This window comes from Canis aureus, chromosome 18 (assembly GCF_053574225.1).
Source record: "Canis aureus isolate CA01 chromosome 18, VMU_Caureus_v.1.0, whole genome shotgun sequence".
Classification (NCBI taxonomy): Eukaryota; Metazoa; Chordata; class Mammalia; order Carnivora; family Canidae; genus Canis; species Canis aureus.
The window spans coordinates 16,369,550-16,387,263 of record NC_135628.1 but is presented as its reverse complement, the minus strand read 5'-3'; the positions used below and the strand labels follow the sequence as shown (position 1 = coordinate 16,387,263).

At 42.3% G+C, this 17,714-nt stretch overlaps 1 protein-coding gene across 4 annotated transcripts in view; it reads right to left on the bottom strand.

Annotated features, from left to right (window-relative positions):
- The window catches only part of PDE1C (phosphodiesterase 1C), a 482,957-nt gene that overhangs the window by 381,131 nt on the left and 84,112 nt on the right, over positions 1-17,714 (bottom strand). For all 4 annotated transcript variants that reach the window (XM_077856290.1, XM_077856292.1, XM_077856291.1 and 1 more), the window contains exon 2: positions 13,156-13,206. In XM_077856290.1, the coding sequence (XP_077712416.1) occupies positions 13,156-13,206 (51 nt within the window). The remainder of the gene's footprint in view (positions 1-13,155; positions 13,207-17,714) is intronic.

Sequence of the window (17,714 nt, the reverse complement as noted above, 5' to 3'; positions counted from 1 at the left end):
CATTTTTACGTGTAACCAAGTTCCATGGCATTAAATACATTCAGGTTGTATCCACCTCCAGAACTTTTTTTTTAAAGATTTTTATTTTTATTTATTCATGAGAGACAGAGAGAGAGAGAGAGAGAGAGGCAGAGACATAGGCAGAGGGAGAAGCAGGCTCCATGCAGGGAGCCCGACATGGGACTTGATCCCACGTCTCCAGGATCACGCCCTGGGCTGAAGGCGGCACTAAACAGCTGAGCCACCCGGGCTGCCCCCAGAACTCTTTTCATCTTGCAAAACTGAGCTGTGTACCCATGAAAGTAATTGCCTCCTCCTCTCAGCCCCTGGCATGGTTATGATTCTACTTTCTGTCTCCATGAACGGCTACTCTAGGTACTTCATGTCCGTAGAATTCTACAGTATTTATTTTTCTGTTCCTGGGTTATTTCACTTAGCATCATGTCCTCAAGATTCATCCATGTTGTAGCTTATGTAAAAATTTCCTTCCTTTTTAAAGCTGAGTAACATTCTACTGTATGCACATTTTATTCTGTAGATATTTTGCTCATCCATTCATCTACTGATGGACACTTGGATTGCTTCCAGCTATACCGCGAATAATGCTGCTATGAGCAGGAGTGTACAAATATATGTTTAAACTACTACTTTCAATTCTTTGGGGTATATACATACTCAGAAGTAGAAGTGCTGAATCATTTGGTAATTCTATTTTTAATTTTTTGAGGAACTACAAAACTGTTTTCTATGGCTGTGGCACCACTTTACATTCCCACCAATAGTGCACAAGGGTTCCAATTTCTCCACATCTTTGCCAATACTTGGGTTTTGTTCTTTTATACTAGCCCTCCTAATAGTTGTGAGTTCACATGTACAGGTTTTTGTGTGATAAGTCTTCAGGGATGCCTGGGTGGTTCACTGGTTGAGAGTCTGCCTTTGGCTCAGGGCATGATCCTGGATCCAAGGACAGAGTCCCACATTGAGCTCCCCGTGGAGAGCCTGCTTCTCCCTCTGCCTATGTCTCTGCCTCTCTCTGTGTGTTTCTCATGAATAAATAGAATCTTTTAAAAAAAATTTTTTTTAAGAATATAAGTCTTCATTGCTCTGAAATAAATGCCCAAAAGCGCAATTCCTGACTCACATGGTGCTTGCATGTTTAGTCAAAAAAAAAAAAAAAAAGCCAAACTTCTTTTTGGTATATTTTTTATTGGAGTTCAATGTACCAACATACAGCATAACACCCAGTGCTCATCCCATCAAGTGCCCCCCTCAGTGCCCGTCACCCAGTCACCCCGTCACCCCATTCCCCCGTCCACCTCCCTTTCCACTACCCCTTGTTTGTTTCCCAGAGTTAGGAGTCTCTCATGTTCTGTTACCCTCACTGATACTTCCCACTCATTTTCTCTCCTTTCCCCTTTATTCCCTTTCATTGTTTTTTATATTCCCCAAATGAATGAGACCATATGTTTGTCCTTCTCCAATTGACTTACTTCACTCAGCGTAATACCCTCCAGCTCCATCCACGTTGAAGCAAATGGTGGCTATTCATCCTTTCTGATACAGCCAAACTTTTTAAAAAGTGGCTTACCACCAGCAATATATGAATGATGCAGGTCCTCTTCATCCTTCTCAGGATTTGGTGTGGTCACTATTTTTTTTTATATTAGCCATTCTGGTAAATGAGTAGCAGTATCTCATTGTGGTTTTAATTTGCATTTCCCTAATGACTAACAAAGTTAAATATCCTTTCAAATACTTACTTGTCAACTGTATATTTTCCTTGGAAAAATGTCCTGTCTTTGGTCAACTCTGAATGGGTTGTTTTTCTTTTTTATGTTTGAGTTTTGAGAATTCTTCATATATTATAATACTAAAACTTTTTTGGATAGCAAAATTATTTGCAAATATTTTCTCCCACTTTTTGGCCTGTTTTTTCAACATCTTGGCAAGGTCTTTGCAGAACAAAGGTTTCTAATGTTGGTGAAGTCCAATGTATCAATTTTTTTCCTTTTATGGATCATGGTGATAAGTCTTTCTTTCCTAGCACTATAATCCCATGATTTTTTTCTATCTCTTTTTCTAAAAATTACATAGCATTATGTTTTATGTTTAAGTTCATAATCCATTTCAAGTGAATTATTATATAAAGTTTGAGACTTAGGTTGAGGTTTGTATTTTTGCCTGTGGATGTCCAAATACATGAGCCCATATGTTTAAAAGGCTATATTAGCTCCATTAAACTGCTGTTGTACCTTTGTCAAAAATCGGTTGGACGTATTTGTGTGAATGAATCTATTTCTGGCTTCTCTATTCTGTTCCATTGACCTATGAATCTATCCTTTTACCAGTACCACCTAGTCTTTATTACTGTAGCTACACACTAAGCTTTGAAATCAAATAGACTGATTCCTTACACGTTGTTCTTCTTTTCCAAAATTGTTTCAGCTATTCTAGGTCCTTGAATTTTCATATAAATTGTAAAATAATCTTGTCTATATTTACAGAAACTCTCATTGGGATTTTCATAGGAATTGTGTTAAATCTGTTTATCAGTTTAGGGAGAATTGACATCTTCACTATGTTGAGTCTTCCAATCGACGAATACAGTATTTGTTTCCATTTATTTAGATTTTCTTTTACTTCTTTCATCACCTTTGTGTAGTTTTCCTCATTTAAGTCATATATATTTTGTTAGATTAACATCTATGTATTTCACCTTTTTTTTTCTTTTTAGAAAAGAGAGAAGGAACAGGGGGAAAGGCAAAGGCAGAAGAAGAAAGAGAATATGAAGCAGGCTCCACACCAAAAATTGAGCCTGACGTGGGGCTCAATCTCACAACCCTGAGATCATTACCTGAGCTGACATCAAGAGTCTGATGCTGAACCAACTGAGCCACTCAGGCGGCCCTACACATTTCACCTTTTCTGAGCAATTGAAAACATCACTGTATTTTTTATTTTGATTTTTTATGTTTATCTTATATCCTATAACCTTGCTGAACTCACTTATTAATTCTAAAAGGTTTTTAATAGATTCCTGATAAATTTCTACATAGACAATCATGTCTTCTGCAAACAGAGACAATTTGATTTCTTCCTTTCTGATCTGTATGCATTTTATTTCATTCTCTTCCCTTATTGCACTGGCTAGAACTCCCAGCACAATACTAAGTAAAAGGATGTGAGCAGATATGCTCATCTCACTCTCAATTTTAGGGGTAAAGCATCAGTCTACAGTTAGCCGTGGTTTTCTTGTAGATGTTCTCTATCATATTGATGACAGTCCCCTATATTCCCATTTCCCTGAGAGTTCTTATCATGAATGTTGAATGTTGTCAAATGCTTTTTCTGCATCAGTTGATATGCTCATATGATTTTTTCTTCTTTTGCCTGTTAATATGGTGAATTACATTAATTTTCAATACTGAAAGAGAATCAACCCCACCTGGCATGGTGCATAATTCTTTTTTACATGTTGTTGAATTGTTTTGCTAATATTATGTTAAAAAGTTTTACATCTGCATTCATGAGGATATGGGTCTGTTGTCTTTCTCTGGTTTTGGTATCAGGATACTACTAACTTCATAAAATGAATTGGGAAATGTTTCCTCCTCCTTATTTTCTGGAAGAAATTATGTAGAATTGGTACAAACTTTCCTTTAAAAATTTGGTAGATCTTTCCAGCTAAACTTACTGGGTCTGGAGATTTCCTTGGGGGAATTTTTAATTATTAATTTAATTTTCTTAATAGTTATAAAGCTATTAGCTACTTCATAATTGGTAAGTTGTAGTATTTTGTGTTTTTCAAGAAAGTGATCCATTTTATCTAAGTTTTTAAGACTCCAAGTTCAAGCAGAAATCTCAGATCCAACTCCTCACTCTGTACAGCCCAAAGCCTGAAATCTTTAGCACATGTACTAGATCCCATGGCCTTGGCAATACCACTCTCATGCAGCATAGCTACAGAATCAGCAGCATGTTTATAGCTTGTTGTACTAATATTAAATTCTTCCTTCATTTCCACCTGCAGAGTTCCTTTTTTTTATTGCAAGTTTAACTATGCATTTTAAAGTATTTTTTTAAATATTTTACTCAGCATTTCTATATGCTTATGAAAAATGGAAGGTTTTCAGACTATCCTAGTCCATCTTTTGCTGGAACTAGAAGCTTCATCCAAACTTTATTCAAAGGAGCATATATTGAGAGAGGAAAAGAGGAGGTGCTTGGCATATAATAGCCAACCCATTCTTCCTTGCCCTCCCTGAGGTTACATTACACACAAAAAGATTTCTATTCATATTTTTAAGTTGTATAAGCTTGTACACATGTAGTAAGGACTAAATATTTGCCATTATCTCAATAAGCTGGACTACAATTCCCATGAAGGAAAAAGAAATTAGTCTGCATTTAAAGGGAAAAAAAGTCTAAAGGAATATATGTGAAATGCTGAAGGGAAAGGTGTCAGTAGATAGCAATGCAATTAATGTGATGATCGAGCTGCTCTGTATGAGAAACTGGGAGGAGTGTCTTTCAATTCCTAAGAGGGAAATGGAAAAACAGGGGAAAAAGTAGAGGAGTGTAGGCAAAGAAGGATCCAGGGGTGGTGGATCAGGAGCTACATGAGCAAAGTGGTCTTTAAAAAAAGTTTTGTTGGTGAGATGGATGAAAGGGCTATTGAGAACAAAACTCTGAATTAAAATTGTCTGCATGCAATTGCATATTGTAATCTCTCGTGGATCCCTAATCTTCACTCAAGGTCTGCTTTCACCAACAGCCTTTGGTTACTCCAAAAAAAGAGAAGGGGCTTTGTTCCACATCTGAGTCTATGTCAGAGCAGATCAGAAGACAGCTACAAGCAAATAGAAGGAAACAATCAATAGAGGTAGGAAATCAGGGCAAGGAGAATATTAGATCATCCCTAGTATTCACAGAAACATTGAGGAGTGCTCTGAAATTCCAAAGGGCACACAATAGCAATTTGGGCCTATTTACCTAAATCTCAATGGACCTCCAGCTGACATCTGAGTTACATATCATCCACAGGCTCCTAGAAGCTACTTAGAGTATCACCAGACAGTCCACTGATGAACCAATGGCTAGCATATTGCGGACCAAGTGATATAGTGGTTATATTCAAAGACCCAAATATATACACTCAAAACAAGAAAATCAAAGTGAGGCTCAGTTCTCCAAACACACATGCTTCACTATGTGTCCTTCACTATGACTGTGACCATCAACCCCTTCTAGGCCAAGCTGAGTTTTCCCCACTAGACAAGTTCTTGCAGAGAGCTCATGACCCGTGACAGAAATGCTTTAAAGATTATCTGATTTTACAAGAGGTAGTGAGCTTTGGACTGGATAGTTTTAAGTTCTAGTCTAACTTGAAATTGTTCAAATGTAAGATAATGAATTGATGGATCTGTTTACTAAACCAAACAGGTTTGCTTGGCTGATAATGACTGGATTTGATGAAAGCGATGGAGAAAAAGGAGTAAGATACAATGTGGAATCCCTTGTGGTCAGGCAGACAAATCTTGGGTTAACAAAAGTTGGGGAGTAACTGTCTATAGTTCTGAAACACAAATAAGTCATGACAAAAACTAGAGTTTGAGGATGACAGTACAGGTGATTTGGAGGTGCAAGCAAGAGGCAAGTGAGCCAGCCAGGCAGCTCTTATAATGATGTTATTGTGATGGGGAAAGGCCAAGAGTAGACAGGAGATGACCATAGAAAGAGAAAAAGATAATTATATTCAAGAGATGTTACAGGGCAATGCCAGTTGTAACGGTTGAATTAAGGGGTATCATTAGACTATTTTCCTATAATCACTTTCAGTCATCCCCTACAATCCCTCCCAATTAAAATAAAATTAAATTAATAAGACACTATTCTTTGATAAGGGTAATTAACATTTGCATATATATAAACAAGTGTCTACAGAAAAATAATATATATTATAAGTGTCTATAGAAAAATGCTAATTGTATTATTATTCTATGATCTATAAACAGGGTGCTTCACTGCACCCTGGCTTCTGCCTCTACCCTCATCACCACCATCACAACTAAAGCAGTGGTTTGGAAACTGGCCTACATAAGAATCACCAGTATTTTTTGATAGGACCCACCCCAGGAGTCTCTGATTCAGCAGATCTGGTAAGGGGTCCAAGTACTTGTATTTCTAACAAGTTCCAGGGACCCCACTTTGAGGACCACTGAGCTAGATTGCTACCCCTAAGCCCTTCATGCACAGAAATTCTAGGGCTGCCACTGTTGAAGATAAAGTTCCAGTTTCTGCTGTAACAAGAGGAAAATGAAGATGTTCAGTCATTAAATACCATTGAGGTAAGACCTAGAGCTCTATACAGGATCTGAACTTTTTAGAAATAGTTAAGTGTTGTTTAAGACAAATCAGAAAGGGAGACCTAGGTGACTCAGCAGTTGAGAGTCTGCCTTCAGCTCAGGATGTGATCCTGGGGTCCTCAGATGGAGTCCCACATCAGGCTCCCCACAGGGAGCCTACTTCTCCCTCTGCCTATGTCTCTGTCTGTGTCTCTCATGATAAAGAAATAAAATCTTAAAAAAAAAAAAAAATACAAATCAGAAAATCTCCAGATCTAGTTCCTGCCCTATCCTGGGCTCTGTAAATGGCTCTGGCTCATCCATACTACATGCCCCACCCCTGAAAGCACAGAATCAGCCACAGCCCACTGTTTAGGGCATTTCTCAGCCCTTCCTCCCACCCATTTTCTCTTATCCTTATTTTCATCATCATGGTTCCATAACCCATCCAACTCCAACTCAACCTCTTAATGCTTACAACAGACCCTCCTTGCTATGACAAGCAATTTCAAAAAGTTCTCTGGCTAGACTCCAGCACTCTGTTGGAGATAATTTTGAGTTTGCCCTGGGGTTCCACAATAGGTATCATCATGTAATAGGTGCTGGCTCACCCTCTACCCCAACCCCAGAGCTCACCCTCACTGTACTGCCTCTGCCCATTCTCTACCCGGGGAAGGGGATCATTCACCCAGATTATACACCTAGTACAAAAATAGCAGGGGACTCTCCTTTGGCTTTAAAATCCATCCACACAAATTATTCCAGCTCTTCAACAGGATAATCTGTTTTCAACGCTGCCTGGATTTTTACTTCCAAAAGCAAAAGAGGTCAAATGGGGCTCCATTTCCTTAACTGCTTTTTATCCCACTATTTTCTTTTCAACCATTGCTCACCTCCCAAGCATAGGCTCTTCCAAAGCCCTGGACTGTCTCCACAAAAGTCCACTGCACTGAATGTCTGCCTGAGTCTCCTCGAGCTGAGATACACACCAAATTCTGGACTTCTGCTGCCATGCTGTGGCCACAGCTGAACACTGCATGCAGCCTTTATTTCCTAAAAGATTGTACCGCCCTTTTATTTTTAATTTTTTTAAGATAACATTACCTTAGTTTCAGGTGTACAACATAATGATTCAATATTTGTATGTATTGTGAAATTATCATCAAAAAAATCTAGCTAACATCTGTCACCATGCATAGCTGCAATTTTTTTTCTTGTGATGAGAACTTTTAAGATGTACTCTCTTAATTTTCAAATATCCAAGACAGTATCATTAACAATGATGTCACCATGCTACACATTGCATCCCCATTGCTTATTTATAACTGGAAGTTTGTACTTTTGACTACCTTCTCCCACTTCACCCACTCCCCACATCCCATCCCCTATCTACTTCTGACAAATACCAATCTGTTCTGAGTTTGTTTGTTTGTTTTTTTTTGGGGGGGGGAATTATTATTTCACATGGAAGTGAAATTATACAGTATTTCTCTTTCTCTGCCCAACTTATTTCGCTTAGTATAATCACCATAGGATGGACCTTGAGGGTTTCTTTGTTTGTTTTAAGATTAGAAACTACCTTCTTCTACCTGTTAACCTCCACTCACTCCCTAAGCCTCAGCTAATGCTGGTCTCCTCCAGAGGGACTCCCTTGAATCTACTTTACTCCAGGTCAGATGAGGTCTCCCCATCTGGTTCACGCGGCTCCTTGTAGCAACCTCTAGCATTTCCCTCCACACGCTGCACTGGAGCCGTTTATTTCTGCATCATCTGGTCAGACTGTGAGCTCTCTGAAGACAAAATTACTCATGTGTGTGTTTCTAGGGCTTGGCATGGAAAAGTCCTTAATTAAAATATGTAAAAAGAAGGAAGTAAGGAGGGAGGGAATGAAGAGGGAGAGAAGACAGGGAGGAAGAAGGGAAGGAGGGAGGGGACAGGAAAGGTGATAATATATGCAGTGACCATCACCCATACTTACTGAGCAGTGTGCAGACACCATGCTTCATATTATTTATCCTGGGTAATCAGAGCTATAGCCACCTCAGCTGCCCCAGCATCATCCAGTGACTGGCCTATTGGGGGCCTCCTGGACCCTGGTCCTTCCTATCACCCATGACCAATATTTGTTCTAACAGATCGGTGACCACGTCACATGTTTTTAAGTGTTTTAGCACTCACACCTGCATGAGATCATCCACAACCAATTTGGAAGCAAGCTCTAATAATGGCCTAGAATCCCGACGCAGAAGGTTTGGCTTGGATGGGTAAGTTACCAGGCTGAATTCACACAGAATTCAGCACTCCTGGACATAGAACCCAAGCCCAAGCCTAACCTAGAGCCTGTGTCCAAAATGGCCTCTGAACACCCTGATAGGAGTGAGTCGGAGACCCTTGAGGACATACTCAGGAGTGGTTTCTGGAGTGTGTGTTCTGGCAGCAGGAGAGCCTACCCCCGCTTATGAAGTGAGGATGAGGGAGAAAAGTGGGGAATGGGGCTGGCAGGTACAAGTTTATGATGTCTTCCCTAAACAAGTCATTGCTCCTACACCAGGCATGGTTAGTATAACTCAAGCAGGTGGGGTGGCGTTCCTGGCCTCCAGGAGCCTACTCTCTAATGGGGAGACTGACACACATATAAAACAGGCATCTCCAGGGAGGAGGACTCTTCTGGCTGGCACTGGAGGGCAGCCGTGTCAGCATCCCAGATGTCTGGACCAGCAGGGAACCCAGCCCCACAGCCAGCTGACTTTATCCCAGAAGTCCTGGGATGTCAGGAGCTCCAACCTCAGGGGGGCCCCAGGAGTTCCTCACCTCAAGGCCACCTCTTCATGGCACAGCTGTGGTCCCCAAAGGCCACACCTTCGGCTCTAAAACAAGGCTGAGTGCCAGTTGTGAAAACCTTTCAAAGGCTTCCCAGAATCAGGGTACATTTCATGGGCCAGCACAAAGACCCCCCTGGGCTGCCTCTCCTTTGTCCCTTCTGTTTTACATATTGAGAATATATTTTCAGATGTCTGGGGAGAAAATTAAAAGGTCTGATATCAATCATTTTCATCATAGTAAGAATGAATCCCTGTGTCCTCACTCCAAAAGGAATTTGCATTTCAAGTCTTCAAGTGATTCACTTATTTCAGGGAATTCCTGGCATCAGTGAGCTGGTAAAATGGGACGTTTGAGGAAAGGTCTTCCTAATCCAGATGGAATCAACTTAGAGAAGGTCACTGCAGTGTAGATCCTCAAACCCTGCCCTAAGCTGAAGCTTGAGCATCTCTACTACCAAGCTGGCAGACCCCCAAATCCCTGTGCTACAGAGCTGGGAAATTCTCCAGCCCTCAGACCTGAGAACAGCCAGGATTTGGAGTTGGAAGACCTAGAATTCCATCAGTGTGCAATTCTTGATGTCTTCTCCCAACTTAGTAGTCCTCATTTGTAAAATAGAGACAGCTCATGATGTGAGCACCCGCTATCAGCTCTGCAGGCGGTACTGAGGTGAGGTGCTCTGCAGGCTCATCACCCCTCAACCCTGGTGCTGATGCAGGGGTGGGAAGTCCCCACACACAGGAGCTCCAGCCCCAGGACAGCTAGCCACATGACAGCTGCCATTCTAGACCATTTGTGGGTCCAAAGCCAATGTATCTTGGGCTCACACAGTACCTTATGATCAGGGTCACTCTCAATTCCTCATTCTCTTGACATCATCATTCTTCTGTAGGTGTTGGAGGAGAAGATAATATTCTCCACTGTCTCTGAATCTCATGCCCCTCTCTCCCTCCCTCTCCTTCCTTCTCCTTCCTCACCTCCACTCTTAGACGAATGACTTCCTGGTTACTCTCCATGCCCATGGATATTAAGCAAATGCTCTGGTTAAGATCAGGTTGATCAAAAGCCACTTCTAAGCATAAAATGATGGGCACAAGGTGATAAAAGGGCCCTGATAGGATCCAGAGACTCACAAGATTCACCACGCAGTGTCCACCACCACTACTATTTGATGCCACATCAAGTGTCTCCAATCTAAAGGTGACAGTAACTGAGCTTGACCAGTGGACTCTGGTATTGATTTCTTTGAGGAAGGCTCAGTTCTGGGTAGTGGTGTCAACCACTAAGTGATAGGGGTTCCAAGAAGAAAGCCACGCACAGGTTGGTTATGTTGCAGAAGTAACCAGAATGAGGCCTGTGAGGCTAGTAAACCAGCTGGCCAAGGCGGAATCAGAAACCACCCCTTGGAAAAGCCAAATGTTTTCATGATTCCTACACTCTACTTCCCTTTTGTTCTCCTTTAGGATTTCTTGATATAATCAACACAGCTCATCTCTTGCAATATGGGGAAGCTGAGAAAAGTACACTGATTCAAGCATAGGCAAAATCTATAGAGAAATGAGAAGCATACTCCAGAAGCATCAGGAATCAGACTATGAGACCCCCAAAGAGAACGAAACTTGGGTATGATTTGGGAGGCCACAGGTCCAGCCCTTCCCTTCCGGCCCTGAGCTTTTTTCTGTAGACCACCCCACCCCCCATCTCAGTGGGTACAGTTTTCAAAGCATTTACAGCCTATGTTCTTGTTTCCCATCCCATCAGGCCTACATCCACGCTGGGCAGTGCACAACATCAGGACTCTATGTGTGTCTTCGTGGGTGCCAAAATTAGAGAATGTTGCAGAACCTCATCTTCTAGCCTCCAAAGAAAAGTCTGTCATCCAAATCCTTCCAATCTCCCCAAATTGAATATTTCATTCACACCATACCACAGCCTCAAGGTCATTTTCGATATAGTTAAATAAATAGAGTACCAATGAGACAATGTTACATTAAGAATTATTTTTTTCTACACGAGGTTCTGGGTTTATTCTCCATTATCTCCACCAAAAAAAAAGAAAATATTTTTTTTTTCTTCTAAAGGCCACCTAATTTTCTCTCTCTAGTATTTGCTACAAAAAAATTTAGGGGGAAAACAATTTAGGAACTAATGGTACCATCCGACTCCCCCCTACCCAGGACATTGCACAGTCAAGAAATTCTTTTGCCTTTATTTTGGTTCCAGAATCAGCCCAACTTCAGTGGTTTGCCACTAATTGCGTTTAGCCTGTATATTTTGTTTCTCTCATGTCCTCACTTATCTGCTATGAATAAGCTTTCAAGTGACATATCCTTCCAACCCAGACACACAACTCAGAAGTTTTGTGAAAGTCATTTACAAGCGAAGTCACCTTCATCTGCCTGGAAGGGACCAGCTGCTCCAGCTTTCATTCTGACTTCATGGTGATGCCCCTTGTCCCATCCCCTTCCCACATATTGCAATGAGCATCAAAGCACCAGGCACTCCCGCAGAGGCGCACACAACACAATGCACACAGCGTGATTGGGTTACCATTCCAGCTTATTAATTTGCCTGACTACTGCTCAGGAGATAAGAAACAAAGGGACTAAAAGCATATTCATCTCCTCATTGAGCTGTGGGATGAAATCCCTATTTTGGAAAGTAATGGCTCCAGGTAGGAGGGCCGTGAGAAGCGAGGGTTTTATTACACAGCTCCTAAAATGTGGGCACTTAAATGCTCGTGCATTATCATGTATTATTACAGTTCTAAAAAAACCATTTCTAGGAATCAATCCCAAAGTTTTGAAGCCTCCCCCAAAAGAGCTGGAAGGCATAATTCTAGAAGAAGGCCCTGTAAATAGAGAAATTATACTTTCTATTCTATGCGTTAAGGCTTACTATGGCGGAACCCACACTCAAGACTTGATCTGCCTTATTTGATCGACCTTCTGTAATAACAATGCAGTCACTGAGAACCTGTGTACCATGACTTCAAAAATAGGTAACTTTTTGTATAAAGGAGAGAAGATGGGTATGAATTCTCTATTTTTCAGATGGAAAAACTGAAGCCCAGAAAGCATCAGCAAAACTACTTTAAGCAAAAGGCAGCAAGTAGTGATAGTGCTGGAAAGAAAAATCCATCTATTTTGATGGTCAGTTCACCATTTCTCTACTCTGTGGGGAACATACCCACCCAGCCCTGCTCAACCTCTTGTATTTCTGCTCCCTTATTGGCATCTGGGTTTTCCTTCTAGGGAGAGCATTAATTGGCTGGTCACACTGGCATAGAAAACACTGAGGGCGTTTGGCTCCTATTCTCCCATTATGATCCAGACCTGGAGATGAAAGAGTCAAGAGAAATCGATGGGAAACTCCAAGGCCCTTACGGGATTCCTGTGCCCAAGGAAAACAATTCAACCTATCTGAGCTTCAAAATGTCACCTAAACGAGGTAAAGCCAGTGGAGGCAGCCCATAAAGCATCACATGTGTGATGCTTTCACACATGTGTGGACCTTGGCAACTACAAGCATTTCATACACTCTTTGTCACACTATCTTCATAAAAAGCCCACCTCTACTGTGGGGCTCGCTGAGGGGATTCCCAGTGAGCAGTTCTCCAACTCAAATGTGCACAGAAATCACCAGGGATTTGTCGCATTCAGATTCTGATTCCTTAAGCCTGGGGCTCTTCATTTCTAAAAATCCCCAGGTGATGTCAACTCTCCAGCTCCCAGGACCCCACTCAGAATAGCAAAACACTGGAGCATAGTTTGATGAATGACACACAGTTCTAAGGATTGAAAAGGCAATAGCAATGAATAGCTCATTCTCGATGGGGCTCAAATGAAATATTAACCTGTTGAAGATATCTCTTATATTACTCTTTTATTGACATTGTTTTACTGACACCTGGCAGCATTACAAAGGTGTACGATGCAGGCAAAAAGGCCTCTGAAGGAGCCCAGGAAAGGAGTAAATAAGCTCTACTCACGAGAGAAGCGGGCAAGTGGTCTGGCAGTCTTGTCTCCAGCTTCATTTGCAACTGGAAAAAAAAAGCAGACAATGCAATAAGAACAAAGCACATAGTCCACAGAATATCCCCAACCTATAGCTGACCCTCTGGATGATTTGACATTAAACTATGTTTGAGGATCTTTGTAAGAGAATAAAAGCAACTTCACTCCCTCTCTTTCTGTATTTCCAGAGCTGTTCTCAATGTCTAAATTAGGGAAATGCCTTAATCATTTTGATGAGTACATCTGAATAAAGCTGGAGAGGACCTACACAATATATAGTTTACTATGCCTATAGGTATTCGTTGGCTTGTACCCACATCATAAGAGAGTATGGTGAATGCCTGAGTTCCAAGTCAGTGTATGTTCAAGCTTCCTCTTATCAGGCCGTTAAACGCGCCCACCCCATAAATCCAGTCTGCTCAGATGGACAGGGGCAAAGCTAAGACAGGATTTCAGAAGACAACAACAAGGTTAGTTTTTATTAGGAGAATATTTAAATGTAGATACTAACAAGCAGGGTAGAGTCATAATGAATAGCCCTTATATTTATAAACACCATCTTTGGGATTCAAAATAGAGATCAATCATTAAGTAGAAACACAAGTTTCACTCACTTCAAATATCACTTTTAATGCCCATAATGATAACAGCTTGGTTTTTTGATATATTCATAGTAAACCGGCACAAATATTTGTGATCAACTTGAACAGAGCACCCAAAGCAATTAATCGGAAAAACCTGTTCACTTTAGCTTACAAAACAAAACAAAACAAAACAAAACAAAACAAAACACCACTCACTATATAGGCAGAACAAAAGGGATTGCTAGAGTAATCCTTAATGTAGGCAAGTTGCAATAGCCAGATAAAAGAAATAACTACTTCATAAACATTACATCAATTTGCAAAGAATGGAAGGAGTAAAAAAAAAAACCTTTCACCCTCTCACAAAGGTAGTGACTTCACAATTCACTCTCTGTCTACCTTTCTGTCATTTACATTGCCCATTGTCTGCACTTTGTGGATCACAAACAAGATATTATACAAAACGACCAGCAGAGGGAGGTGACATTGCATCCTGCTCCTGTTACCTCCCACACCCCAGCATTTCAAAAAGAAAAGAGGGCAAGAGAGGGAGGGAGAAGCCAGCCCTAGTTAGTATAGTATAGACATGAGTTTCCCTGACCTTGAGTTCAAATCATTTCCTCTTTAGACACCGTCGGTCTCTAAAGAAAGAGCGCAAGGCTCTCCCCACCCCCCCACCCCCCCGCTCAAAATACTTGCTGCAGAAACTGATGGGCTGCTGTTAAAGCAGGAAAATGAAGACCCCTGCCATTGCTGAAAACACCAGCAACCATTAAAATGTTCAACTTGGAGAGTGAACATTTTCCCTGTGGGAAGGAAGAGGAGCAGTGACAATACCGTCACCATTTTACAAGCAGCAATGACTATTTCCTGGCCCAAGAGCTTTTTCCTCCTCTCCTTGCCACCCAAACCAAGGATGGGGACTGCTGACCCAGATCCAAGTTACACCAGGAGAGGCAGGAAGCAAGATCTAGGCCAGTGAAGTACCCAGAGAGTTGGCTCTACCCAGAAGGAATCTGAACTATGCCAGCGGTATTATTTTTCTAAACGCAGACCCAGTGCCACACTCCCTTACTTAAAGGTCTCCAGGGATGCGCCAACATTTACAAGACACAATCCAGCCAACGTGACCTGGTATCCAACACCTGATCCCATCTATTCTTCTCTTAGATATTATGTGTGTATATCTATTTATTTATTTATATCAATTGTTTTAGATTCAGATTCTAGAATAGTCTTGGATCACAGAATCCAGGGGACTTTCCATCTCTAGTCCAAGAGGACTCCCTGTAAGATTCAAGAAACAAATCTTTCACTTTACTCTCCAAGGAGTTCCACTCTTTCTAGGTCAGGGATTTGCAGCCCTGGCCACACATTAGAATTACCTAGGGAACTTCTTAAAATCCTGATGCCTAGGCCACACCCCAGACCAATTAAACAGAGCCTTGGGGATAGGACCCAAGCATCAAACCTGTTAAGCTGCCAGGTGATTCCACTGAGCAGCTGAGAAGTACTGCTAGATGGTGTAACTTCATACATCTTTATGAAAGCAACATTCAGGAAGGAAGGTGTGGCTCAAATTCCTTCGAAAATAATTACCCCTATTCAGTTCTTCTTTTCAAGACGCTTTTGTTTTGTCATTAAAATCCTGAACAGGGACACGTCTCTGCTTTAAGAAAAAAAAATTAACTGTTAAAACTGCAAATATAAGTATGGGGACCCATTAGTGAGCAATTCTTCAGACTGTGAAGGATTTTTTTTTTTTTTAAGGATTTCTTATAAAAAGGTTGCCTCCAGCCTCCAACACATGTGCACCGAGCACCAACTATGAGCTCATCACTGGGCAAGGCTCTGGCTGGACTGCAACAGTAGATTTCACTCAGTCTTGACATACCAATAAATTAGGGAAGAAAGCTATGCCTTCGAATCTGGGTTTACCCCAGCCTGATGAGCTAGGGAATTGATTCGATGATGATGATGATGATGATGATGATGATGATGATCTAGATTCCTTGGTCCCAGCCCAGAAACACTAATCCTTGCAAGTGGGGACAGGAGTCTGGGTTTTAACCAATTGCCTCAGAAGCTACACTCACATGTGAAAAGCAGTGTTCTAAACAAAGTGTGCCCCTGATATGTCTGTTGTATTGCACACCCTCCACCGCCCACCCTCTTCCAATAAATAGCCAGAAGCAAATCTTAAAGGAAGATTTGCCATGGAGACCGGTGAGAGGGAGGCAGGAGAGACAGGAAGTTAACTCAGAACAATGAGCACCCCAACCCCAGGCAATGAAGGTGGTGGTGATGACCGAGCTAAACTACAAACAATCCAGGCCATCAGGACAGGATGGGAGGGTGGTCCAAACAGTTGTGGTGGTCACCTGGGCAGGTGCACACTGCTTTGTAACCAAAACTAGCACCAAAAACACTGCCACCCTTGTTTTGAAAGCTCTGGCACCTGGGTGAGGATAAACGCAGCTGGGGTGCTGGGTGCCAGGGCGAACACACAGTAAGCAAGCAAGCTGGGAACAGGGCCTGGCCTCCTGAAGGGAAATCTGCCCAATGCACTGGCTGTCTGCTGCTTTGCCACAATCTCTGAGGCCAGCCCAGGGACCCTCTCAAGGTGAGGTCAGTCCTTTGAGAAGCCTGGTTGCTGGAAAGCCAGGCACAAGGGACTCCCAGAGAAGAGAGGCTTGGAATGAGGTTCTAGGCACCTTCCTAAGTTACTATAAAAGATGAACTCACAGCTGTTTGGCCTCACCTCACACTGCCGTCAGCTTGAGAAATCCCAAGCAACAGCAACTGGATGGATGCTGGGGAGAGAGTCTTGGTCCAAGATCGTCATCTTTGCTTAGCTGTCACCTTCTAAGTAAGGCCTTCCATGACCATTCTGTTACTAAGGTCACAATCCCCAACTCCCCATCTTCCTCTGCCCCCATTCCCTTTCCCTTCTCTATTCCTCCCCCCAGCACTGTCACCTTTCATATGCTCTGTACCTTATTCATTGGGCTCATTGCCTTTCTCCTTCCACTACAATGGGTTCTCTGGACCAGCACCAGGGAAGAAGGTCATGATCATGATCACATGATCATGGTGATGTGATCCAAACTCTGAGCATGGATTCTCTGTCAGTGAAAGAACTACTACATCCACAGGGCCTAACCGCCTGGCACACAATATTTATCATATGAATCAATGACCAATCTTCTACCAATGTACCATGCAGAGTGCAATGGGGGCCAAGAACTGGAAGGAGAAGTGGAAGGGGACAGTGCAAGGACACTAGCACAGAGTGAGCACTTATATGTTCTGTAAGAACCAATTCGGCCTTTCAGAAATATTTATCAAGCACTGACTAAACTGTAGATACCAGGTAAGGCTGTGAACAACCAGTCCTGGCCCCTGCCTTCGCCCCCAGCAAGACTGCCATTCCCATTTGATAAATATTCAAGCCACTGGAATTCAGAAGGGTCGGATACCTTTACTAAGACCACACAGTTGTGTGGCAAAACTCCAATCCAAAGCTAGTTGTACCTGGCTCCAAAGTCCATTTCCATTTTGCCTCTTTTGCTTTCCATAAAGGGTAGGCGGAGAGGAGCCATGCTTCAGAGAGGGCTGCATCCAGGTAAGGGTCTTATTGAGGCCTTCCCGTCTCCCTCACACCTCTAGGCCCCGTGAGAGCCACATACTGGCCTACTGAGAGTGGGGGAGGTCACCTGCCTAGGACCTCATACCTGCCACAAACCCAGAGACTGCCAGTAGAGAGGGATCCTTTTGTGAGGTGGATGCTGGTGCCAGGACCCACAGCAATGGCATCCAGAATAGGGAGACGCTAAGAACAAAAAAGCTTCACTGCCTTGTTCATGCAAGAGCCCCAGCTACCAGCTGGCTCCCTAACCCTCCCACACCCTCCTTAGGTAGAAAATAGTGACAAGGGAATAGAAAGAAGA